The 26,327-nt window shown below is 43.9% G+C and overlaps 2 protein-coding genes across 5 annotated transcripts in view; both read right to left on the reverse strand.

Annotated features, from left to right (window-relative positions):
• Positions 1–4,348, reverse strand: part of NASP (nuclear autoantigenic sperm protein) — an 11,468-nt gene extending 7,120 nt beyond the window's left edge. The window contains 6 exon segments of the mRNA XM_027683130.1: positions 1–860; positions 1,591–1,688; positions 1,864–1,944; positions 2,490–2,600; positions 3,370–3,420; positions 4,195–4,348. The exon segment at positions 1–860 is cut by the window's left edge and continues 9 nt beyond it. Of these exon segments, the coding sequence (XP_027538931.1) occupies positions 1–860; positions 1,591–1,688; positions 1,864–1,944; positions 2,490–2,600; positions 3,370–3,420; positions 4,195–4,256 (1,263 nt within the window). The 5' untranslated portion in view covers positions 4,257–4,348.
• A 588-nt stretch (positions 4,349–4,936) lies between these two features.
• AKR1A1 (aldo-keto reductase family 1 member A1) lies at positions 4,937–26,327 on the reverse strand. Of its 4 annotated transcripts, XM_027683162.1 has the most exons (10): positions 26,215–26,242; positions 25,356–25,400; positions 23,885–23,982; positions 18,606–18,725; positions 16,021–16,172; positions 13,318–13,513; positions 12,543–12,742; positions 11,434–11,506; positions 10,410–10,496; positions 4,937–6,830 (listed from the first exon to the last, which is right to left on the reverse strand). In XM_027683162.1, the coding sequence occupies exons 3-10, from the start codon at positions 23,972–23,974 to the stop codon at positions 6,765–6,767; spliced, it is 984 nt and encodes a 327-aa protein (XP_027538963.1). In that variant the 5' UTR covers positions 23,975–23,982; positions 25,356–25,400; positions 26,215–26,242; the 3' UTR covers positions 4,937–6,764. The 4 variants fall into 4 exon arrangements, with proteins under 4 accessions (XP_027538963.1, XP_027538962.1, XP_027538964.1 ...); XM_027683161.1 differs by lacking the exon at positions 25,356–25,400 and having other exon boundaries at positions 23,885–23,980; positions 26,215–26,327; XM_027683163.1 differs by lacking the exon at positions 25,356–25,400 and having other exon boundaries at positions 23,885–23,980; positions 26,201–26,282.

Raw genomic sequence — 26,327 nt, forward strand, 5'->3', positions numbered from 1 at the left:
TTTTTCTACCTTAGCACCTTCACCCTCTTCCACCAGGTCATCTTTCTTTTCCTCTTTCTCTACCTTAGCAGCAACTTCAGCCTTTTCTTCCAGGTCATTAGGTGGCTCTTTGCCCTCTGTGGGGACACGTTCCTTTGAGGATTCTGTCTCTTTAGATTCACCTGGTTTCTCTTCTGTAGCTCTCTCTACTAGCTCTTGTTTCTCTTCCACCTTCTTCTGTTCAGCCGACTCTGCTTCCCCTTCTGCAGCTTCTTTCTGTCCCACAGCAGCTGCTGCCTGTGCTTCTGCCTTCTCTTCTGCTCCTGCCTTCTCTTCCACAGCTTCCTCTGCTTGCCCTTCTCCAGCCTCTCCCTTCTCCACAGCTGGCTCTTTTTCTGTTGCTTCTGCTGCCTGTTCTCCCACCTCTCCCTTCTCTTCCACAGCCACTTCTCCTGCTTCAGCCTCTTCCCCAGCTGCTTTTGCCTCCTTGTCTGACACTTCTGTTCTCTCCTTCTCCTCAGTTGCCTTCACCGCCTTGTCTTCAGGCACCGTCTCCTGCTCTTTTTCTACCTCCTTCTCCTCCACAGCTGCCTCCTCTTTCACAGCCTCCTTTTCCACAGCCACCTGCTGCTTCTGCTCTTCTGAAGTTTCTTCTTTTCCCACAGAAACCTCCATTTCCTCTTCAGCCTCATCAGGCTTTACATCCTTGTCAGCAGTTACTTCTTCTTTTGGTTTCTCTTCTGTAACATCTTTCGTTTCATGACCTTCCTCTTTGATTTCCTTCTCAGACAGTACTGGAGACTCTTCCGTAGACTTTTTGGCCTCTTCTTTTTCCCCCATGGCGTTATAAACCTGTTCTCTCAACTCCTCCCTCGCTTCTTCTACATGATTGAGGAAGCATAAACATTTCTTCGAGTTTAGTGATAAAGACATTAAAGGGCACTGACAACACCACCCTCAGACCCTCCAGTGTGTGTTGGTTTGTTACCAAGTTGGATGACACTCCTTAAAAGCTTCATTTTTCCAAGTACAAGGAATTAGGACACAACCAACAGAGTCACTTTGAGCTAAGCAAACCCCTTCCCCTTCCCCAGCATTGCAAGCGGCCGCTCAAGCAGTGCCAGCGATTTTAGTCACAGCTAAGCAAGAGGTGCCAGTGTTTTAACAGTCTGGATGGACAGGAATTCCTGTATCATCTCCAGCTGCAGGCAGCATAAAATAGTTACTGTTCCTGGACTTTTTACAGAGACTCTGACCTGCTGGACTACACACACTGTACTGCCACAAGGTTACAAAGCAGTTCAAGTCAGCGGTGAAGCTTAGGAAAGCAAGCTTGAATGCAGTGTTTCAGGACACAGACACCTGGTGACCCTTTACACATGCTTTCAGTGACCAGCTCCTTGCAGATGTTTTACAGGTTTTGCTCATTTTAAAGCAAGATAAAAAAAAAAATAAAAAAAACACCACCAAAAAAAAAAAGTCCATTCAGACTGCCAAGAGTTTCAACAGAACAGTTCAGGCTACCCAAGATACCAATGGACTAAACTCGGATCATTTCAGCAAGAACACACAGTTTGGTGCCTCCACACCAGGGCAGGCAGCTTTACCTACCATCGACAGCTGGCAATGCAGAATCATCTTCTGCTTTTTCTCCTTCCTCTTCCACCTGCATCCCTTCTAAGGCATTTCCCAGCACACCATTTTCCATTCTGAAGGGAACAAAAGCTTGTTATCCCTTGGCTCTTGTAATATGTCACCATTTGAACCACACAAGCTGCAGTGCCACAGCCCATCCCACCCAGGGCAACCCTGTCTGTATCACATCCTAGTGAAATCCTGTTACACCAGACAGACTCTTCAACAACTGACAAACTGTCACCATACCTTGCCAACTCCAGGAGAGACTTTCCATAGTAAAAAAAAGCTTCTGCACACTCATCCGCTGTCTCACCGTATTTCTTACCCCTACAAAAATAATGAAGAATTATTTGCCTGTGCCTACTTTAGGTTTTGATACATGAACTTGAAAGTTAAATTTTCCTGGACAGGAAGAAATCAGTTTTTTGCCTCCTCTTTCGTTGCTTTAAACTAATAATGAACGCTTCCCTCACTTAGCTTTCATGTGGCTTTCAAACACACGCAAAGGAAATTACTCTCTAACCCAAAAAGTACCATTCTCAGAGACTGACTGAGGTTAGTGAACACAGTACTAGAAAATAACACTATCTCATTGCTTTTATATTAAAAGACCCCTGCAAAATAAACTATCAAATCCCTTTTCCTCCCTAGGAAACTGCACTGGCAATTATTATCACAAAAACCATCTAAGCTGCACACCAGCTATAGCATTGCCCAGCACCTGGGGGAATTCAGTTTCTCCTCTCCTCAGTTCTGTTGTAAATTACAAACACGTGAGGTAAAAATCCCAATCTTTCTTGCATGAGCCACATCAGAACAGCCAAGTTGAAGCCCAAGCCCTGCAAAAACACACAGAACATTCTGCTACTCACAGTAAACTTGCAGCTTCCTGGAATGCATTAACAGCAGCCGGAATATTTCCCATCACCAAGTGCTTCTGCCCCAAACCCAGTAGTTTCTTTGATTCTCCATCCACATCCATACTGGAGGAGGGGAAATAAGGCAAATACAGGCTGCTGTTAGTTTCCACAGTCATTTCACAGACAGCTTTCAAAATCTAATCAGCTTTATGGAAGAGTGAGTTGCGTGAGTTCCAGCAGTTGGAACTACCAGCGGAGATTTGCTTGGTTTTGTTTATTTAAATGTGGAACAACTTATAGTTCCAATAACCAAGGGAAGACAGGCAAATCTGAACCAACCACTGCAAAAAGGATCAGAATCTGGTATGGCAAAGGGTGCTAAGGAATACACTTTAGGAGCTGCACAGAAACACAGTACTGAGTACCACAGTGTCTCACCAGACTCCAATGCTAGCTAAGTCAAGGAAAAGAAGAATAAACCCAAGTTAAGACTTTTCATAGCACAGCATGATGCAGCTCAGAAAAATGATAGATGCAAATCTCAGTTTCAATTCAGTCCATCTTGCACAGCTTTATTTCCAGAAGGTTCAGCCCAGCACAGTATCTCAGACTGGGACAAGAGAGTATCATCACATGCCAGTCTGGGCCTCCCCAGCACTAACTCAGGAACCAAGAACTTTGAGAACAGCTGCTATTTCCATATTTATTAGTCCTTGAAATGGTTTTGCTGCTCTAGATTTGTGCAAACCATGGGTGAGTTTTCAGCACCTACAGCACCCACATCAGTTAAACCCCAAGCCTAACCATGGGATTCGAAGGGTGACTTTTGTGTTTTACTCAGTAACTCCTGAATTCCACGTTGTTTGGTGACCGACAGTCCCGACTCCCTCACCTGTCTGTCTTGTCTGTGGATGTGGAAGGGGCTGCCAATTCTTCTTCCATCCTGCAAACAAAACATCGAGTGATTCTTTTATAAGAGGTCACCCACCCCACGGCAGGAGGGGTGTGAAACCAGGGCCGGGAGCGCTGGATTTCAGGCGTCCATCCGCGCGGGGCGAGCTCGGGTGGCTGTGCCGGGCTCGGCCGTGGGTTTGGTGTGCTGGGTGCGGGGGGTGGGTGCGGAGGCTCGGCCGGGCCGGCCCCGCGCAGACAATGGGCCTTTCCCGCCCTGCCCGGCCCCGCCCCCCGCCCTTGGCGCCAAACCCCGCGGCGGCTCCTCACGGGCCAACGGTCACGTGATGCCTGCCCCCCCCCCCCGGCGTCGGCTGCCCCCAACAAAGATGGCGGCGGCCGCGCCGTGGTCACGTGGTGGCTCCGCGCGAGCCGCGCGGGCCCAGCTGGCGCCGGAGGAGCGGGAAGCGGAATGTACCACCGGGGCGGGGGGGGAACGGGGCCGGCCGGTACCACCGGAGCACTGGGGGGACGGGGCGGGCCGGTACCACCGGGGCGGGAGGGGGGACGGGGGAGGAAGGTACCACCGGCGGCGGGAGGGGAGCACGGGGGGGGATGCAGGTATCACCGTCGGTGCGGGGCGAGTAGAGGAGACAGGCGCGACATCCCGACCAGCACCCCCAGCCCTCCCCCCAAGGAAATCCTGCCCACCGCCCCCCTCTCCCTCCTTCACCCCCTCCGGGCGCGAAAGCGCCCCCCCCGCTCTGCTACCCCCCCACCCCCTCCCCGACACACACACACCGTGACCGGGGCCAGCCAGGCCTACCTAGTCGCGGAGGCCGGCGCGGGCTCAACGCAGGGGGGAGCGGCGACGGCCGAGGATTGCATAGAAGCTGCTGGAGAGAGGGGCGGCGGCGGCAGAGTGCAGCCCCCTGCCCCTCGGGCCGCCTATATACCCCCGAGGACACGCCCCGGCCCGCCTGGCGGCGCGCGCGCGCCGCGGGGGGACTACCACTCCCGGCATGCCCCGCGCCCGCCCCGCCGCGGGACGCCGGGGGCGCCGCCGCGCGGGGCCCGCCGGGAAGTGTAGTGCCAGCCGGGGGACGGGGCCCCGCGGGGCACGCTGGGAAGTGCAGTCCAGCGCCGCCGCCAGCCCGCCCCTCCTGGAGCCTCTTTCCCGGCCTCGCGTATTCCCGGGAGGCTCCGGCGCCCTTGTCCTGGGACAGCCTCAGCAGCCACCCGCAGCCTGTGCAAGGCGGGCAGTCCGTGGGCTCCGGCTCTGCTCTGCCGCAGCACACGGTCCCGAGCGGGCAGGGCTGACATGGCCGCGGCCCCCTCAGGGCACAGACCCGCCGGCTCCTCTGCCCCGCTGTTATTATTACAAGATAAAAGTTCACCGGCTCCAACCCCGCTATGTCACTGCACGCAGCAACAGAGCTGGGAAGTGTGGGCTTCACAGAGATACAGAATCAATCTGCTTTTCTTGGGAATTTTTCCCAGCCCACTTACCCCTGATTGGAGAAATAACCGGACAAAGTTAATTGGAGCCCTGACATAGGGGAAAAGTCTCAAAGTCATACAACGAGCACAGAATTTATTTAAGACAAGCAAACAAGCAAGGGGAACACAAGCAAGACAAGCCACTGTCCTTGGCAGGATGACTGCTGTGAGCAGTGCACAGAGTGCCTTCAAAGCACGATTGCTTCCCTAATGACTGCAGCAAGAACCATATTCAAACTCACCCGTGTTTGATTAGAACAATTAAAAAAAAACAACAGGAATTTCATTTTCCTTAGGAGAAAATGTCCAGTCTTGTAAAGAATCCTAACAGAGCTGCAATGGCTTTTTCCGCTGAGGTAAATTCAACAGGAATTAGAAAACATTTTACCAAGAAACAGAAGTTCCTTAAATTTTACATACAAAGAGTGATAAACAGGTTTGTTCCAGTTCAGCTGCACGCTGGGAGGCCCAGGGCAGGAAATACTTGAGGAGGCATTACACTCAGGATGAATATGTAGCTTTACAATAGGCCTACTGTAAATGAGGTTATCAAAATTAAAGTATCTAATTCTTTATGTTTTGAACTGTTCAAATACAGAAGATTATTCTTCTAACTGTTTGCCACTGCTATGGGAAAAATTAATCCTATTTTACAGCTGGAGAACACTAAAGTAAAGTGTTAATGTTGCTAAGGCCACAGAAGGTACCACCATCAGAGCAGGGGTAGGTACTGACACCTCATGCCCTTTATCTCAGATAGTGATTCATTAAGAGACTCAAACAAAATAAAACTGTGGTTAGAGCTGGAGTTCCAGCCCTGGTCAGCAGTGCATCAGCACTCAGTAAATTAGTCCCTGCCAGGGGGGAACACAGAGACATGGAAATGAGAAAACAGAGGCACAGAAAGGCAAGTGACTTGCCCTGTTACCATCAGGTCAGGGGCAGAGCAGGAGACAGGAGCAGCTCTCCCAAGCATCAACCCAGCCAGCACCCAAAAATGCTACATCAAAATGGAAGGAGCTCTCTGACAGGTCTTTGCTCTTACTGTATAGTCAGGAACTGATTTTGTGACCTTCCAGAACTCAGACTGGACATCTCTGGTAAAGAAACACTGGACAACTTCACGGGAAAGGCAGGATGTTTTTCTGCAAGGCTTCCTGAAAAGTTCTTGTGGCTTTTGTGATAGGAGGATCAGAGCTATTGTCAGAGCTGAAACCCAGCACTGTGACAAGCAAGAGAGCATTGCCCTGAAGGCCTGCTCCAGGGTCTGCTTTTATTCTCTTCAAATCTACAGGCAAATTAAAAGAAAGAGAAAATAGAAAATTCTAAGTCCCACAAGTACAGTAAAGTGGATAAAAGTGCTGGGCATGGCTGGTTACTTGGGTTTTAATGAAAGGGTATGGACACAGTGCAACTGTAGCACATTTCACTTTGTTCCCTGTGTAAAAAATATTAATAAAGATACCAAAGTTGCTGGCTGAGCAGCTTTTTAGTCTTAAAAAACTTTCATGTCTTCCCTTTTTTTTCATTTTTTCCCCTCATGGTAACAACTAAAGTTTTCAAAACCGTTTCACAGGCAGTAAACCCAAAGTATTGCCCTAGCTTGATAATGACATGTTTGGAACTTGATTTAGACTCTACCACTCCACCTAATCTCCAAAAGATTTGATGCTTCCAGCAGCAAGCTTGTAGTCATTGTAATAAATCCACAAACTCTGACATGGAAGCTACAGTACCTGCAGAAAGGAGGTTGATTAGAAACAGTACATTGTAGGTAAACCTGCTGAGAAAGGAAGGTTTAAATTTGGACAGTGTTTTTGACAAATTGTGGCAACAATTATTCTGTGGAAGGGCACTAAGAGGAGCATGTTACTTTAACACCTTATTTTCCTGTAGTTAATAGGGGTCATTGAAGGGGTAATGGAGGTGTCCAGCATCTCTGGCTACAAGCTTTCCATCCACCTGTGAAGTAAACAAGACAAACTCAAGTCAGCAAGATAAAAATCCATTCTTACTCTCAGTTTCAAGTTCTCCATGGTTTAGATTTCTAAACCTTTGTATCCCAAACATCTGGGAGTATATTTTTCAGCTTAAACAAGAGCTGTTTCCCTCTACTCCCAAGTCCTCTAAGCATTTCTTAAAAGAAAAGACAGATTTCTGTAGCCTAGAGCAAGAGCCTTTCAAGCTGCAGAGACTTGAAGAACTAGATTAGGAATAGTTAAAAAAAGCCTTTTGCCTTGTAGCTGTTCCTGAGTAAGTGTTGTAACATGCACACTTCCAAAACACTTTACTGGAGTTGGAACCTCTGTTTCCACGACAGAGTTGCTGGGCTGCCAGTTTTTAGAGATGGATAAGATGAAACACACTGGATGACTTGTTCAGGGCCACATACTGAGGCATTAATAGTGTCACTGCACTCCTTCATAGCCCTTTTTGTTTAAGAACATTTCCACAGAAGACCAGCTTGTCCAGCTGTCACATGGAAATGCTGAGACTGATATTTGCAGATCATAATCAAACAGAGGCTCAGGCTGACCCAAAAGCAGGTGTGGCCATGCAGAAGTCTCAGTTCCTATGTCCCACCTCTGGGCATTCAGGTGCACAAGCTGCATTTCTAGTGGCACTAAATCCATTGCAACACCCCCAATGTGTGAGGAGCTGAGGCAAAACCTCGTCTGTAACGTTTGGGGAAGTCTGGGTGCATTGGCAGAAGTACACACACCTCCCTGGGTGGCAGGTGAGCATCATTCAACTACAACTTACATTAAGCAACTCATGACTGCATAAAAGTCATGTCAGAGAAATCACTGATTTTTATACATATAAATGTGGGGTTTATACATATAAAAGTGACGTTAGGGATCACTCAAAATGTTCCAGGGCCAGAGGGAATCACAGGGACTTTCAAACCAAGTATCCACTAGGAAATGCCTCCATTAGCTTTCAGTATAAAACCTGCATTTCAAAGCAACAACTGGAATTCCTGCTATTGAACTGTTCAGATGAAATGAGTCGCCTGGGGGCACTGCAGAGCACAGAACGAGGGTGTTACGGTTTAACGTTTGACTAATGCTCTGATTAAAAGAAAATTAAGCTGCAATGAAGCTGTCAACAGAAGGCAGTCCTTAAAACTGCCGACAGAAGTGTCACAGTAGCTTCAGGTTTCCTCACGTCCTCTTGAGAGCCAACAGCTTTGTCATGTTCCTAGAATTCAGATTCCTCCTTTCCCCCCGCCCCCAGTTTCTTCCCCCTGCATATTTCTCCACAGCATGCCAAGACAGCAGCTGCCAGAAGCAATGTTTCACATCACTGATTCCAGTCTGCCCCAGGAATTTGAGAGAAGGAGGGGGGATAAAATCAGCAGTGAACACACTGCAGGTGAATGGTAATTTACTAGTAAAAATAGGTCATGGTGTGTACACAACCATCACTCCTCTCCTGGCTTGACAGTCATTTAAGTTTCACTTCAGTATATTCCCTGGGTAATTATGTGTTTCCAAAAGTTTGGATTTCAGGCAGGTGAAAGGTCATTTCCAACCTCTAACTAGGTAACAAACAATTAAAAGTATAAAGCAACTTAAATTGCCCACACACAATGTAATAGCCTCTCCTCAGGCTTTAACACAACGAGGAAAAGAGAGGCACAACTATGAGAACTTGTGGTTATAGGAAGAACTGTCTTGTCAGATAGAACAGGAGCTCTGGTGTCACTGCCATTTCACACTTTGAAATCCAGAACTCAATCTATTAAGTCAGATTCATAGGAGAGATATGCATGAAAGGTTAGACAGGAATTTTAATTCACAGTTGACGAAAAATCTTTCCAATAAGCCCAGAAGGGACGGGCAGGAGACAAAAGGTTCCACTGGAGATCTTACAGCTACATAGCCGTGATTTAATTCTCCTCATCTTGCTTCTTCCTGTCTTGTTATCTGACAATATGGCAATACCTTTGAAGCCCAGCTGCATCACATCCACCCTCTCTCAACCTGGATGAGCTACCACTTTGAACTGCATTTCATCTCTCCTTTGTGAATCCCTGTGATCCGATCAGGTCTCCCAGGAAACAACAGCTCATCCAAGCCAGGCTACATTCTAATGTATTTTGCAGTTTCGTTAACAAAACAACTTTGTTTGCATCCAAAGTATGAAAACACTTCGAAAGAAACACGCAGTCAGCAGCAGGTGTGCTTGTCACTGCCACACACACAGAGCAGCAGCTAAGCTTGCCCTTCGGTGTACAGACTCCTGATCCATAAACACAGAGATAATTTTGGCTGCAAGGATGTGGGGGTTTATATTTATGCACACATCCAGTTGAAAGTGTGGCCTTGAGGCTCTCCTAAGCCCCAGCGTGACAAACAGTTGGAAATTGTAACAAGTATCTAACCTTGATATGAGACAGTTGTTCACCACACATTCACAACTTCTCTTTTCTAACTCAGTCACTGATACGCTCTCCAGTATTCAAAAAAACCACAGTCCTGGAGAAAAGCTTTTCCCAAGGAACTCCTATAGCCAGCAGCCACTGACTACTGAAGAATAATCTACAGGCAGACAAACTGCTGAAGAGGCAGAGGTATGCTTGACAGCTTCCAAATCTGCTGAGAGGTTTCCTGTATCTATGCAGTGTATGATAGAGAAGGGATAAATCACTTCAGATTCATTACAGCACAACTATAGCAATTCATCATAGTTGCCATATGTTGGCCAGTGATGCACCTCTGCTGTATAGTCAGAAGCAGGATGATAAGAAAGGAGAAACACTAAAGATGGGAGACAAGAAGGTACTGAGTATTTTTTTTGCAGTGAGGGAAAAAGAACAAGGTCCTTTAATATAATAAAAGAAAGACTAAGAGGACTGCAACACTTACAAGGCATTGGTTTCTCTCAAAACAGAGAAGCATCTGCCAGCACGTGAGGTAAGGTTTTGTGTGACAGTAAACTACTGATGCTGAAAGATGCTGCAGCTAATAGACTTGGGAAGAGAAACACATCCTAAGTCAAACTCCTTATATTGGAGGAAAGCCATTACAACAGATTCTGAAAGGGGGAACTTGCAGTGGAGGGGACAAATTCCCAAATGTGACTTCCACAATGGATGTGGAGAACTAACAGTACCCTGAATCTTCACTGATCTTGGGAGGTTTATGGTATAAAGTAGACAGTGACAGCTGCAACAAGGAGAACTTCTGGAAGAATGCCATGGACCTCAGCCTGCTTGGACTTGTGAAGAACAAATCAGCAGAAGTTTGGTGAGATTTGAAGTGAGATGGGACCCTGACTTAAAGGTCCATGGATGGGTCAGTAACGGGAACTCAGGAGAGGGCCACCAGTGTCCAAAGCAGAGAAAAGTTTTCAAAGAGTTACCTCTTCTCTACCCAGACTTTGAAAAATTCTTTCCTCTTAGATAACCTAAGAAGACTCAGTGTTCTTATGAGTAAGTAGTTCTGATGGGGAGGCTAAAGAAAGAAAACTGTAAAACCTCAAGTTGTGGCCATATGCACACAACAAAAACTACGAGAAACACGAAAGATTTACCGTGATCATTGGCACAATGTAACGCCAGTTTTTATTCAGGCTTGCAATGTGGCTCATCTCCTGGTCTGTGAGGCTGAAATCAAACACCTGAGAACAAAAGCAAGAGGCTCTGATAAATAACCATAAGTTGCCATCAGTTTGTCTTCTGCTTATAAATATGAAATTGCAATTAAACTCATTGTATAACAAACATCAAATAAAGGCTTAAAGTCTGAGGTGTTCACACACCTGCCAACACTAAGCCTACACTGTTACTGCATAGTGCTCTCCCACAAAGATAAAAGCAGTAGGACTGTTCCTTCAATTAAGTGCTGCCTATTCAATTAATATTCTGTTCCCATGCAGACCTAAACCTCAAGTAACAGAATTTACAGGAATTTCTTGAGATTTCTAGCATCACACTACATGGCAGAATTTGGTTTAATGGGAGTAACAGCTACAGAAACAGCTCCTAACTTAGCAACTAGTAGGTAACCAACCAATCTTAATGATTAAGGGCTGAAAAAAAAGATCCCAAGCAGTGATTCAGAGACATCCCTCAAGATTATTTAAAGTCAGAGTTTTCAAATAATTTTTAAAGTGAACTGTCTCTACTTCAGAGCAGAACTGAACCACACTTATTCCTTCAGCACCACTAGACTGGCAGTTTGCTGCAGAAATAGTCACCAGCCCTCACTCGCAGGACAGAGAAACTATTACTCATAAATAAGAACCACTGAACATCATAAGAAGACTCCCTTGTTCAATAAATTTGTGTCTCAAAAAAATTTAAATAAAGATTTTTCATGTAGAGTTCTAAAAAATACCTTCTGATAACAAGACTGTGCATGTGCACAACTCACACACTGAGTTGCTTAAAACCCATAATTTGTTTTCAAAAAAAAAATCTTTACCCTCCCTTTTAAGTGTGTTGATGAACAAGTATGAACCAAGTGTCTCAGCTTGTTGCTCTACAACTCTTAGGACAGTGTATTACTCACATGAAAGGGAATTGGTGGAACTCCTTTCCTCCATTTCAGCTTACCTGGAGATTCTGCTGAATGCGAGCAGGAGTGACGCTCTTGGGAATGGCAACCACTTTACGCTGCACTTGCCACCTGTTAAGAGGAGGGGAGGTGAGAGATTTTGTCTGCATGTGCAGCCCAAGAACCATAAGTATGTATTTTGATTGAGTAATAATCTGTGGCAGCAGAGATGCCACTTCTGTTTGTATGTGAAATAAAAATCCCCAGAGGAGAAGTGACAGCACTGCGTGGTATTAGGACCTGGTGTGTCCAAGCTCAAGCAAGACAGTAGTCACTGGACTAATTATTGAGGGGAAGATGTTCATGCCCTGGAACAAGCAATCAAGTTTCAAGTGTTTTAAGCTAAAAACCCAAGAAAGAGTCAGAAAAACGTACTTAGGCATTTTTTGCAAGTTCTAACACGACAACTTCCGAGAAACTAGATGAAAATCCAGATCCCTAAAGTGCCTGTCTAGTGGCTTGAGCACAAAATCTTGAACATGTTCAACTGGCAGGATAACTTGCTACTGCCCAAGACTGTGGTAGTGACATCAATAGATATAAAGCCAGTCAAAAAATGAAGACAGAAATCCAATTTTACTTTACGAGGTGCTGATCACATTCTGGATATCACTCAATCACCTTGTTTCCCACTATCCAATTTTTGCTATATAAAAACAAAGCGGCAAACAGTTTTTCAGTGCAAAGGAGGAAGGTCTTTTCCTCACTCCCTCTTCTTGGGAACCCATCTGAATGCAGCAGCAAGTACTAGAGTGTTCAAGAAACTGGCCACACACAGATTCACTGGGCAGCACTCATGTGGGCAGCAGTGCTGCCTTAATTGCCCTACTGCTATTTCCCAGAAGAAAAGGTAGTAAACTGTCCTAGACATGGATCCAAGCCCTAAAAGGACCCCTCCGATCTAGTCCATCCACCTGTCCTAAGGCAGGACCAACTCTACCAGCTCTCTAAGACAAGCACCAAATGGAGTTTGCTTTTGGCACTCCCTGTGATTTTAGCCCACACCAATGGGGCAGAACACATACTAAGCAGATTCCTTCTGGTTTGTGTGTTTTGCTTTATTTAAGGCTGGGTCCCAAACACCACCTCTCTCACAATTGTTCTGTACCTGAGGATGATCTGTGCAGGTGACTTGTTGTATTTTTCTGCAATTTTTTTGATGCCAGGTTCTTCTAGAAGCACAGGCTCATCTGGGTGTTTCCACATACGGTCTGGAGAACCAAGGGGACTGTAGGCAGTGACAACCAGTCCTCGTTTCTGGCAGTGAGCAATCAGCTCGTTCTGAGCCAGGTAAGGATGGCATTCCACCTATTAAAATGACCCACAGAACAGATATCAACACAAAACTAAACAAATGGGAAGTAGAGCACAGCAGAAGCAAACACATCACAGGAGCTTGTTCCAGTTTCTGGAAAACCTTATGAGGATAAGATTTAAGTTAAGGTATAACCAGGAGAGGGAAGAAGTGTCTGGTGGGCTAAGTTTACAAGAAACACAAAAGAAATCATCTAAGCTTAATGCTGGATTTTCCCCAGGTACCTAAACAGATCATACAACAAGACAAGAAACTCTCTACAGTAGGAATTCCCATTACTCCTCATAATCTTTCATTCTTACAGACTAAATTGTTCCTCACAGGGAAGACGAACTCTTCCACAGACCTCTTCAACTAAGCAGGTAAAAATGGCTGCAGAACATGGATGTAGGCCTCCTTCCCAACAAATTCATCTGCCTGCAAAGACCACCCCTGCGCCTGCTCCTGCAGAGCTGGTTATATCCTCCCCTCTGCATTAGAAGCTGCACCTCTTGTGCTAAACAGATTTGCAAATTCTTCACTCTTTTGGACAAACAGGAAAGTTATTTGCTTTCTTCATTCATCTTACCTGGAGCACAGCTGGTTTGACCGTAGCCACACTCAGCACATCATCGATCTGACGACTGTTGAAGTTTGACAACCCAATGGCTTTCACAAGACCTTTTTCCACCAGTTTCTCCATAGCCTTCCAGGTATCCTTGTAATCAGTGTAATCGTAACGCATGGTGTTATCAGGATTCTTCGGGAAGAGATTGTCCCCTCGCCTACAGCATCAAAGGTGAAGGGTAAGTACATGTATCACGTTATTTACATCATGATAGTTCTTCACTAAAAGAAACCTTCCCCAAAGTATTCTTGAAAACTTATACATAGTCTGAAGGGCAGAGCACAAACTGAGTGAATTTATCTGTTCAATTCCATTATGTGACTGAACCTCTAAGCAGTTATTACACAGTCAGTCTTCCTACATGAAGTTGTTATACAGCACTTTGAAGTAGTTACCTGGACAGCAGTGACTACACAGAACTGATAAGCCACTGTACACACAGCAGCAGCTCTTTACACACTTAGATCCTAATAAAATAGCTGATTTAGGGAGCAGCAACTCAGAGGGTGGCTTTAGGTTTTCAATTTATTTCCAGGAGAGGTCTGGTATTCTTCATAGGCTGTTTGGAGCTGCTACCAAAGGGATCTTGGGTTAAGAGATATCTAGGAGAAACTCTATTCTCACAGAAGTCTTAACATGTACATGTTGGTTGGGTGTGTTTCCTTCCAGTAAGTCATACCAACACGTTTAAAAAATAAAATTAAAAATAATTTAAAAAAAAGGGCAAAAGAAACAAACAGACACAAAGAACTTAGTTGTGCCAGGTGACACCACCAGAGCCAAAGGGCTGTGACTGGTCCCCGAGCAGTCCATGCTTGGAGGGGTATAAGCAATCCCAGTGGAAGAGCACTGCTTCATAACCACCACAGGACTTTGCTGGCTCAGAACTCAGACCCTTACATCGCTCTAACTAAGCAGGGAATGGTGTGAGAAACGGCAGCAGTTGGGGACAAGGGAAGATGGTTCTTCATGTCATTGATAAATCTAGAACAAACAGTAACTCTGAAAGCTTTATGAGTTCCCAGCTCAGAAAAGCAGCCTCATATGTCAAGAGTACTGTGTTAAGTGGGGGTAATTTTCAAGACCTAGAGGCACTGTGATTTTCATCTGGAAGTCCTTTGCTCAGCTTCCCAGGACAACAGGCATCATAGATAAGCATGCATTAAAACTGTTATGTAGAATAATGGAAAACTGGAGAGTGAAGAGTTTCCAAGGAGAAAAAAAATGAAAAGTGCTTTATTAGAGTGCCAGTTGTGTCAGCAGTTGCATAACATCAAGCAAATTTAAACATCAGTAATATCTAAACATACATCATTATCCGTGTTTCTGTGTTATGTGTCATTCTCAAAGCAATACTTAATGGGTCTTTTTTTCCAAGCACATGAAAAGCAAACCTGTTTCACAACAGGGGGAATTTTTAACAGCTCTTCCTCCAGACCAAAAGCACTTCCTCATTCCGTTATGCTGAGGAATATATTTATACTTTGAGCATCTTTCATCTGAGTGTTAGTGTTTCACTCTGTAAAATTCAGTTCCTATGACCAGAAGGAGTAAAAACATTCTCAAATTTGCAGAATGGACAGAGTCCCCATAAACTGTTGCCTGCTGAGTGAAGAATCCATGCAAACATCTGGTCAGGAGATTTATTCCCCTTGCCTTTTTTTTGCTGATTGTAGTTAGGTGGGGGGACAACTGTTTCCACATCTACAAGGAAATAAAGTATGGAACTCTGCTTCTCATGGGGTTGTAGGGTAATTGCATTTAGCACTTAAATGGAAAACTTTCTCATCTCTTATTTCCTCAAATCGTAGAATTACTGCAATTAGTGTCATAAGAAGTCATTTCACTTCCTCCTCACAGAGATACCACCATGATACTGCATGTGCTTGGCCACTCCAGTACACTTAATAACTACTAGTGAAAAGTGTTCTCTTCTTTACAAAGCACTTAATTTTCATTTTACAGATCAGTACAACTAAGGCACAGAGCAGTTTCAGTATTTCCTCAAGGTTACCACACTTCCCCAATGCCTAAATGAAGACACCAGACTATTTTAACTTCTAATATATTTGAAACTCAAAGACTTTACCTCACAGGTAGTGTAAGATGGCAAACTTCAGTATAGAAACTTTTCCCATAAAGCTTTATTACTTTTCCCAGTTACTTAATCTTGGCACCCATGCCAAATTGTTACCAGTTTAGTGACCCTAATTTCATTACCTAATTGTTCTCATGACTAAAAAATTTATGTAGTTGCCTAAAGATTTTAAATGAAGACTTAATACTCATTTTCCAGCCTCATTGCTAAATAATGAGAGCAATTATCCTTTTTCTATTTACAATACTACACAAAACCACAAGTTTTGTCTCCTCTACTGTATGTTTACAGACATGCTACAAATCTAACAATAAACAAATTCCCACCCAACTGAAATTCAAAGAATGAAATTTGAACAATTGTTTCTGTGAATGAATGGACACAATATGAGTAAGTTATGTGTAGAAAACAGTGTCTACTTGACAGTCCACAGGACCACACACCAAAGAACATCTTGCAGGTAGTATACACAGGAAGAAATTCACAGCTCAGAAAAAATGTCCTCAGGATATAACATGATATAACTGGGCTTTCTGCGTTCTGTGCCCTTTCCACTTAGTACTTACTCAAAGGCATGAGGCCAGTGCATGAGGTACAGGTCCAGGTAATCCAGCTTCATATCTCCAAGTGTTTTCCTCAGTGCTGGCTCTACATCTTCTGGGTGGTGCTTGGTATTCCAGAGCTTTGATGTTACAAACAGGTCCTCCCTTTTAATAACCTTTCAGAAAGGAAGGAGAGCACAATTTACTGGAACGAGTTCAGAAAGAGAATTGCAACAATTACCCAACTAGTTTTAAAACAAAGAGAACAACTGAAGTTTTTGTTTAAAAAAAAAGAAAAGGTTAACACATGGAACCTACTAATTAAACCTTTCAAATGTTCCCCATCCAATAAAACTGGATGGAGAAGAGCCAGAGAAACACACACACTGGCAAGTCCTAAAGTATATCAAATACTTCAGTGATTTATTAGAAGTTCTGAAAAACAAAACAATCCTTTCCACACACACTCTTCCCAACTTTCCAATTCAAGGGTTAAAGCCACTGCTAAGTGTGATGTGGTCAAAAGAAAGATTATTCAGTTTATTCATATGTAAATTTTGAAATTTCTATTTAACAATTCACATATTCAAGGCATAACCAGCCAACTGACTTTACTCATCACATGCTACAAACCAAGAATGCTTCTTGTGGAAAGAGCATGGGAAAATAAAAAGAACTTTCCCCAAACCTTTGCATTTGAGTTTCCTGGTTGTGGAAGGAACACACTAAGAACTGAAAGCCCTGTACCCTGTCTTGGAAGGGTAAGACCCATAAATAAAACAAATAGAGAGGTGGTTACCTAGATAGTATAAAATGCAAAAGGGAGATCACAGCTGAGGCACAGAATTCCATCACAAAGGATGCTTCTCACTGTCTTATGTCTGACAAAATTTCACTCAAGTCTGTATTTTGAAGAAGCTGGAATGATTAATCCCTTAGTTTCTCTCCTCCAACCATTTAATTATTTCTGTGTTTCACACAAGGTCATGTTCAAGAAGAAAGATTTTCAAAAATTCTTTTTAAAAATAATTTTAATTTAAATTGTAGATTTAAGTTAGCTGGTAATGTGAACTGAATAAAAGCCCTGTGCTTCCCTTTGTGAGTTACCACATCTGGTAGGGAGGAATCCCTGGGGCAAGCTGAAAACAGCCTCTCTCAAGCAAATCACAAAACAAAGAGATTGCCCTAAAGCCAAGGCAAGAGCAGCAGGAAATCAGGAACATGAAAACTTTCTTTCCATGGGCTCTGAGGCTGTACAGGTAATCCTTCTGGCCCCTTGGGCCAACAAGAGCAAGGGGATAAATTTAAGATTCCACCATCCATAGGAATGCCTGTTACATTACATTATACTTAGGCCTTGGACTCTCAGGTGCAGGACCTGGAGTCACAGTTATTAAAACTTCACACACAATCACTGTTTAAAAAAAAAATCACCACATATTTACTCATTCATATTTTACCTATAACCACAAAACCTACACTCACCAAATTTTCTGAGGCTACCTACCATTGTATGCTAGACTGGAAAATTAGAGTAACTTTCCATATAAATCATGGCAAGTATTTTACATTATAACTACTGATTCTGGGAACCCACAGTCTTTGAACATCCAAACTGGGATACTTCGTGAGGGGGAAAGAGGCAGGCAGGCAAATTTCAAAAAAAAAAAAAAAAAAAAAGAAGGCATTTTCTGTAGCTTCCATTCAAATATTCCTGACAATCTCTTCTCCCCATGACAGCCAGGAGGGTTTTAAGAGGAGAGAAAGCCCTCCTTCATGCCTGGTCCTGGCTAAATAACGAACAGCTGGGGCAGATCAGGAAGAACAGCCACAAATGTTAACTCCACAAGTCTGCTTTCGGGTCACAGCTGTAAATTTTGATACAGCACACAGTGAAGCAAGGCAATGCTTAGAGAGCAAATGTAATATAGCCATACGAAAATTAGAGAGTTAATTTAGAAAGCAAGCCCTAAGCAAAAGCACAGAGAACTTGGTCTTAGAAATAGCAGAGGCAATAATTCATTAAGGTATGCAGAACACACTGACACGAAAGAACAGAAGCATATGTACACAGGAAAACAGAAGGAACTAAGGGCTAAAATAAGTATATAGAAAGGAAAACAAAGGCTGATAGGGAAAGGAGATGAGCCAAGGCCCAGGTACCCTTGCCAGATATCAGGAACCTCTGCCAAATGCACTAGGAAATCGGCCAAATTAGAGAAGTTCACAAAGTTTATGATGAAAGAAAGGACAAGAGTTCGTGAGGCTGAAGAACAGGAATGACCCCTCCAGGTTCTCCCCAAATTGAAGACCACGCCCCTAACTCTGCCTAAACTCCACCTGTTATGAATATTAAAATTATATGTTGCAATATTATGAATATTCATATTGTATGATGCAACTGCTTGGCAAAAATTGTATAAAACCCCAGCTGTGAATTGCTGGAACGAAGCAGTTTCCCCAGGGAGACCTGGCTGCTTCCCGGTGCCGCGAATAAAGATACCTCCCGCTTATAGACTGAAAACTTTGTGTCTGAGCAGTTTCCCCATGCCTTTTGGGGCATAAAAATTTGGCATCAACAGTCAGCACAGTGATTCCTGTGTTTCTACCTTGTTGGGCCCAACGCACTCCTGGAAGGCCTCCCCGATCTCGGCCTCGTTGCTGTAGGCCGCGGCGCAGTCGATGTGGCGATAGCCCACGCTCAGGGCACATTTCACGGCGTCCTTCACCTGCAATCAGAAACAGATCGTCCAGTGCAGTCGCTGAAAAGGGACACAGCACCGGGATAAAAGCTAAAATATGTTACAGACTCAGTGAGCAACACTCCTAAAAAAACCCACAAACCTGCATAAGGTCGTGAGACTCAAACCGTGGGATACAGGGCCCTCTGCGGCACAGCCCTCAGGGGGGAGAGGGGATTGCTGGCAGACAGTCCAGGAGTAACAAGAAAACGGGCTGTGCACACAGGACCATTCAGTTTTCAAATAAATCAAAGCTTCAGAAGACAAACTTTCTGACCCGACTGAGGAATCCATGTCAGTTAAACCTGAAATATATCTCCTCTCGCCCAGCAAAGGAAGAGCCTGGTTTCTAACTCCAGAATCACCAGAATTTGGGTTTGGTTCAACTACTCACACTTAATTGCTAAGATAATGCTATTTTATGGCACATTTTTCTTTTGTGTCTCATTCTTACTGATTACACAACAATGAAAGTTATTATACTGCTGGGATACTCCTGCTGGTGCTCACAACTTTGCATTTTGCTCACACTGAAGGTGAGCCTTTTGCTGCGTATTGTTACACAAAAGCCAGAATGGTTGGGAACCAAGGTGCTATATTTCAAATTTGTATCTGCTTTTGAAAGCTCTAATGAAGCAGAAGCACAAAACATCTTCACATGTGGGCCTCAGAAATGAAGCAAGTCTAGGAACCACAGAATGGCATCTTTGTGAGGAATCACAAGGAATTTTTGAATAAAGATTTTTTAATAACTGATTGTGCAAGAACCAAGATTACTACAGGTGCCAGTGTAGTCATCATCTCCTATTAGGCTGATGGGCATTTAGTAAAATCTGTTTCATTTAAGTTCCAGTGGATAGCAAGCACATGTTCTCTATGACATCTATCCACCTGAAGCACTACAGAAAGAGTACATCCTACCTGCACTGAGATTTCTATACATTGCCCCTCACTGACCTGTCTCTCAAAACTGTAAATTACTCTGTGTACAGTGCTTGATGCAATAGGGCCCTAATGTGTTTATAGAGATCACATCTCTCATGTCAAGAGATTAAAAAATGTGTCCACAAAGGCTAGAGGGAGATTGGTTTCTTTCAACTTAACCAAAGTACCAGGATTTTCAATTTTAAATCTGACAAAATTAGTAATACCAAGTAAAGGCATGTACAGTCCTGCTTTGTGATGCTACAGAAAGGCAAAGGGGAATCAAATGTGAAAATATCTCTCTCCTACTGCTGGATTTCATTTGTTTTTCTTTTCAAGAACTGCAGTCAAGACAGACACAGGATATTCTGACTGCATTCTTTGGCATTTTGAGAGCAGAACTGGAATGTAGCTCAGTTTCCCTTAGCCAGAATGACAAAGCATTTCTATCACAGCAGTGAAGTGAACTCTTCCCTTCTCTAGCAGGATGGTAGTTACAGTGCTCCTTTCACCTGACAAAGGCATTCCTCAGAAGGTCACTACAAAGTCAAGGGCAGGGTAACTCTGAAATCACTGGAGACACAGTAAAGGCTTTTAAGACTCAATATCTACCCCTCAAAGAGGTGAGAGTTGTGGAGAGGGACAGGAAAGGGAAACTAGCAGTGTTCTATGTCTGCACTAATCCCTTATTTCCTATGTCAGATTAATACTTTTTTAAAATCCAAACAGGCATGAAATTTGCCATAAAATACAAGTAGGCACCGCTCACAGAAGACCAGAGATAAGGCTCTCAAAGCATGTCTCTGCAAAGCGTTCCAACAGGAGGCTGTATTTTTTTATCAGCATGTTTTGATAAATTTCTAGCACTGAAAAACTGGGACTGGTCATTTAAATAAGGTTTGGATCTGGGAAAAAAAAAATCTGTATTTTTGTAAACTACTCTCAGCCTACAAAGACGTTCCCATGTGAACTGAAAGTTTCTGTTCCACATAAAAGGCAAGCAATCAAGGGAAAATGTGCAAAAAAAAAAAGGCATTTTTTCAAGGGAAAAAAATAACATATAGATGTAAGTCTAAGAAAAGTACTTTTTTTAAAGGAATTTTTGTATTTTTGAGATTATGTGCAGACAGATACACACATTTTGTGGTGGGGAACAGAGGAGGTGGAGATTCATATGCCTCTGGCTATTTGGTGGTGTGCAGTAACAGTAGCCAAAGGATCCTTCAATCTTTCCATACATTCTTTAGTTTAGCCTGCTGATTCATGCCTTTCTTCAAATGGTTTGCCCCAAAACAGACACAATATTGCAGTCCATGTGATATTCAGATGGAGTATGACCAGAACATGTGTTCCTATATTACTGTTTCTACATATTGCACTAAAATTTGCTGAAAAGGAACTCACACCACCAGACAAACAAAGCCAACTTAAGAGTTGGTGTTGCCTAAAAAAAAAGGGGGATTGCCTCTTATCCTTCAAATGTTGAATTTAAGGCAGTGAATTTTTTTGTGCCTGTAACCAGGATTCTCCATATTGTCTAATGAACTTCAAGAACTAAACAGTCTCCTCCGTAGCTGCAATCCTGTCACAAGACACTCAGTCTAACTGGTTTTCTGAGGCATGTGTTTCCTCTTCAGCTTTCCTGAAGTTTCACACAGAAATACAACTTCCCTAAGCCCTGTATCTCTCTCCCCCCCCCCCCAGAGCCAGCCTCTGCTACTGCAGGTTAGACTCCTCGTCAGGTGGGGATCAATCCTGCAGCTTGAAAGCATGGCTCACTTGAGAGAACAAAGCATTAAAGGATTACAGATAATCCAGCTGCGATATCAAAAAGCCATGCTACTGATATTCTCGATGCTCTTGTCTGAATGGATTTCTCTTTGAACTCATTCATGCTGTCAGTTCATAAAACTTTTGTTCTGTGCTCCCTTCCATTCAACAGGCCTCTATCAAGTTCCTATGGAAACATGTAAAACAAATTTCTCTTCTAGCATTTGATTATGTAAAACACACAACACCCTATTATTTTATAGGGTCTAAATCCCATAAAATCCTATAGTCTTCCAACATGGATTTAGATTCAATAATTTGTCCCCCATTCTTAATATCTAGGAAACTAGAGCTGCAATGACACCTTTGTACTGGACTGCTAAGATCTGGCTACAGGGTAGGGCTTGCTTACAATCAGGAACAGCAATAACAAAGAAATCGCTCAAGCTTGGCAAGGAAAATAACTACAATGTGTAAAATATTTGCCTGAAATAATTTAAAAGCCATCCATTTCCATGCTTGCTTCTAATGCAGCCCTTGCACAAAGGAGCTTTTGACACATAGCCTCTACTTGGGAGACAGCTAGACTAAATATAATCAGTGATAATTCTTCTGCTTCTCTGGGTTTTGGCCCTCAGTCTTTAATTCATAATAGCAATTATTATGCCTGAACTATATCATGTCCTCTTAAGGGTAAATCATTGGATGATCAGCCAAACTGCTGCTATGCCTCTGAATTTTCAAAAGTGATAAGCAGAAATTTATTTATTCCATAGGAATAGCAGCAACTTCTGTAACTCTGGCCATTCCTAGATTTGCCTGCAATACATTCTGCAAGTAAGTCTTTGAAGACAGCAGATACTGCAAATAAGTGACTCCCAGTGACTTCTGAGGAACCCCAGAGAAGATGGCTGGATCCTGTGTGGGGTCCAGTTGCTAGCAGCACTGCTTATTATGGCAAAATCCTGAATTAGGTTTAAATTATGCACAAACAGGATCTGTTCCGGTTCCTTTATAAGGCTGCACTCTCCCCAGAACAGTTCATGCACAAAATAAACAATGTATTCATATTTTGTTTGGTTAGTCTCAGACATTTGTTTTGGACAAAGCAGATTTAACTGCTCTGAGTGCACAGAAATTCATCCATTAAGTTTGTGCATATTAATAAACTTAATTAAGCTGTCAGCTGATATTTTAAGCGGCAGAGCTGAACATTCACCCTTGTCCTCGTTTAAGAGGTTGACTGAGCTCTCAACCCAAGTCAGTTGCCACATTAGCACAGCTTCCATTCCCAACAGATCCACTGTCCTGACAGTTGTTTGGACAGGAAAACCCACAATAAATGGCTCTGAATAGATTTAATTTTCACAGCTTCTTTCCCACCTTTTCCTTTAGTCGGCACGAGAGAATAGCACGTCTTGAGAAGGGTTTTAACTTTTCCTCTCAGCCACGAAGCTCACACAGGAGTAGCAGTTGAGACACACCACATTTACTGCACAGACATGCAACAGTGCAAATGCATGATCCAGAGAAGCTGTGGATCCCCCATCCCTGGAAGTGTTCCAAGGCCAGGTTGGATGGGACTTGGAGCAACCTGGTCTAGTGGAAGGTGTCCCTGCCCATAGCACGGGGTTGAAACAAGATCTTTAAGGTCTCTACCAACCCAAACCATTCTGTGATTCTACCATTCTTTGAATACCAGCTAAGAATTCCATTACATGGCCTTCCACAGGAAGCATGTACAATTTCTTCCCCTAAGAGTTTATCTTTTAACTAAATGGAAGAGAAAGGAAAAGACAGACGAGGGGGAGAAGCATTACAATAGCAGGCACAGCCCACAGCAGGCAAACATTCCCACAGACTGTTTGTAGTAACACGGGGAATTGTTTCCAAGTGTGGTGTTTGCCAATTCATGGCATTCAGAAGCAGAGTGAATGTCTAATGATACATGAGTCTCTTAGTCTAAAAGTTGGCTGACCCAAGCAAGTTCTTTGTTTTTCTGCTAACCATTGGCTGACTGCTGGAACAGGACTCATTGCAAGAAAAACTACAGTTCTTGCCTCCCAAAATAATGCTTTCTGCTGAGTCACCAGCCTAAGCCAGAGGGGTGTCTGGTCAAGCTGGCAGCCTGAGGACTTAACAGTGGAAGAACCCAACACCATACTATTGCTACAGAATTTTCCCTGTCCCACCTTACTAATTGGTCTCTTTCTGGATTCATGTCCCAAAGCACAACTGCCTGGGGTCAGGGTTAACAAGTTTGAAGGGATCTTCTATTGCTGTCTTAATGCCTTAGTTGTGCAAATACACACATACATTCCACTGGCTTCAGTGGACTCAAAGCCAGAACAACTCAAGCAAAGGATCCGGGTCTCAGATCTGGGGTCCCCAAAAAAAGGTGCACACACCACAAAGAGTGTTATGAGCACAGTATTGTATTGTTCTCTGCTTACTTGGCCACGGTCACTTTTCCAAGTTCCCAGTCCCACGAGAGGCATCTTCTGCCCATTGTGGAGTGTAACGAAGTCACATGCTGCAGACATTTTTGCCTAGAGAATAAAAAGAACAAATGGTTTTGGAGCAATTCAGTAAGTTGCAATAATTTACCTCTTCTGCTCCCAACAGCAAAGGTTTTTTTAATCAAAAAGGAAGGGCTTATGGTATGTCCCAACATCCTCACAATCTGTGTTTCTGCTCTAACAGTTAAAAGACTGCATTTAGGATGAGCTCCAAAGCTGGCTAGCTGATTTCAGCAGAAGCTGAGGAAGTTACTTCCCAAGTTCTGCTGCATCTAAGCTTGTTACTGTTAGGTGTTCAAAAAAACAACACACAGAATCAAGAGTGGAAACATGCAATGTTGGTTGGATATCTGTCTATATAAGAGGAATGGATGTTTTCAAAGCACAGCATTCACACAGCATACCTTCCCAAAAAAGATCTGTGTTATCATTTTCCTTAGATAATTAGGTACCAGCCCATGGATGTGTTCACACAGAGAGTTTATATTTTCAATTTTTTTCTTAGCTTATCAACCCACTTTTTTGTACATTTACAGCAGACACCAAACAGCACGCTTGTTTTTCAGAAGGACGTAACAGCGTAGCTTGAGTGATCCTGACCTGAAGGCCACGGCACACCAAGGAGCTGGTGATCCATGGAACAGTTAAACCAGAGTAGGTCCAGGCTTCCCCTGTGCTGCACTTCATGCACAGGGTGGCCTCCAGGCCTGTTCTGTGGGCTGCACAACCCAGGACTGCAGGATAAGCTTAGCAGCCACCTGTAACAGGGGAGTGTGCAGGCAGCTCAAACTTTGTACCTGCGATTATGCCTCCTTGCTGTTATCTAAAAGAGCAGGAAGTTCTCATGCAAGCACCCTTTGTGTTTGACAGTAGAGGTGATGAATAGAGTTGTTTTCTTGTAAAAGAATTCCTAGGAGTTTGAGTGACCACAACAGGGTAATCTCTCCTATGGACAGGGTCAGCACAACATGCTGCCCACAAATCAGAGGAGCTCTGCACAACCTGGGGCTCCCAGCACCTGAAGGGATGAAGATTATCAATACTTTCCTCTTTATAGGGTTAGCTCTCAAAACCAGCATTTGAGGTGATACTTCAGACTCTCAGTGCCCTTCTTATCGGGATTGTAATGGTGCAACATGTCCTGGTGCAAAACGACAACCACACGAAACTAATGCTCTGGATTTGCACTGAGTTAAGTCCAGATACTGATGCTGAACGCAATCACTGGTGAACCAAATTGCAGGTGTACATCTGTTTTATGGGGGAGGGGGTCAGAGAAGGCAGAATGAAAATGCCAAGTGTTCTCTTCTATTCTGAGCTTGCACAGCCATTTTGTAGCCCACTACATGCAAGTGGGTGCTTTTTACCTGAAATTAGTTGCCTAAATAAAGGCGTCTCCTTATATCACATAACACAACTAAAAACTTCAGGCTTTTTGAATCACTTTGGCATATAATACAAATAAGACACCAATTGTATGTTTTACACAACTATGTTATGCAATCATCTTAAAGGTAAGAGTTCAGCTCAGAAGACAAGGTACACATTTAATCAATAACTAGCATCAGCACATTTTCTAAGATCTATTCTGCTTCATGTAACGTTGTTGTATATTAACACCTCTGAGAGATCAGAACTAAAACCTCTGGAAGAATGGAAACACGTCAAAATGAGAGACACTGGAAGAAAATACATTAACACTTTTGACTCAGATTCTTCTCCAAAACAGGAGAGTCAGGAGAACCACTGTATCTGCTAGCCATCATCATTTGGTTCACTAAAAAGCCGGACGCCTCTTCTTAGGAGGGCAGAGACAAAAACAATCACAAAAGCAAACTAATTCTGGACAAGACAGATGCGGTTTTTAGCTTAACAATGCCGACCTATTGCCACATTCACATAAAAGAATTAAATCTCACTGTAATTCAAAGGCTGGGAGGATGCATCAATAACCAGAGTAGCGCGAACCACACCTGCGCATCAACCCAGGGGTACCACTCATTTTTAACCAGAAGCAAGGGGTCTTCCGGCAGTAAAACACACATAGATATGCATAATATTAATATGTATAGCCATGCAAATAGGAACACATCGGTAATACTTAAATCGAACAGCTGAATGCAGCACAGACGAGGGGCGACCCTCCGCATTTCGGCTCCCCCCGGAGGCGCCAAGCGCGCCCACCTGCCCCTTATCGGGGACGGGGGCGATAAGGCGGCCCCGCAGCCCCCGCAGCGATCCCGCACTCACCCCCTCGCACTCACCGCCCGCCCGTAGCGCTGCCGCCGCCCGGCCCAGCTCAGCTCAGCTCAGCCCAACCCGGCCCTTCCGCTTCCGCACCGGGAGCGCGCCCGGGGCTGGGGGCCGGAGCAGCCGC

This window comes from Neopelma chrysocephalum, unplaced genomic scaffold, assembly GCF_003984885.1.
Source record: "Neopelma chrysocephalum unplaced genomic scaffold, ASM398488v2 Primary Assembly neopelma1_64, whole genome shotgun sequence".
Taxonomy (NCBI): Eukaryota; Metazoa; Chordata; class Aves; order Passeriformes; family Pipridae; genus Neopelma; species Neopelma chrysocephalum.

Excerpts from the sequence above, each read along its gene's own strand:
- AKR1A1 (XM_027683160.1), bottom strand. The coding sequence starts at position 24,637 with ATGAAGTGCAGCACAGGGGAAGCCTGGACCTACTCTGGTTTAACTGTT. Across the intron at positions 11,507-12,542 it reads CCTGCACAGATCATCCTCAG|GTGGCAAGTGCAGCGTAAAG; the intron begins GTACAGAACAAT and ends TCCTCTTAACAG. Across the intron at positions 6,831-10,409 it reads ACATTGTGCCAATGATCACG|GTGGATGGAAAGCTTGTAGC; the intron begins GTAAATCTTTCG and ends TTTACTTCACAG.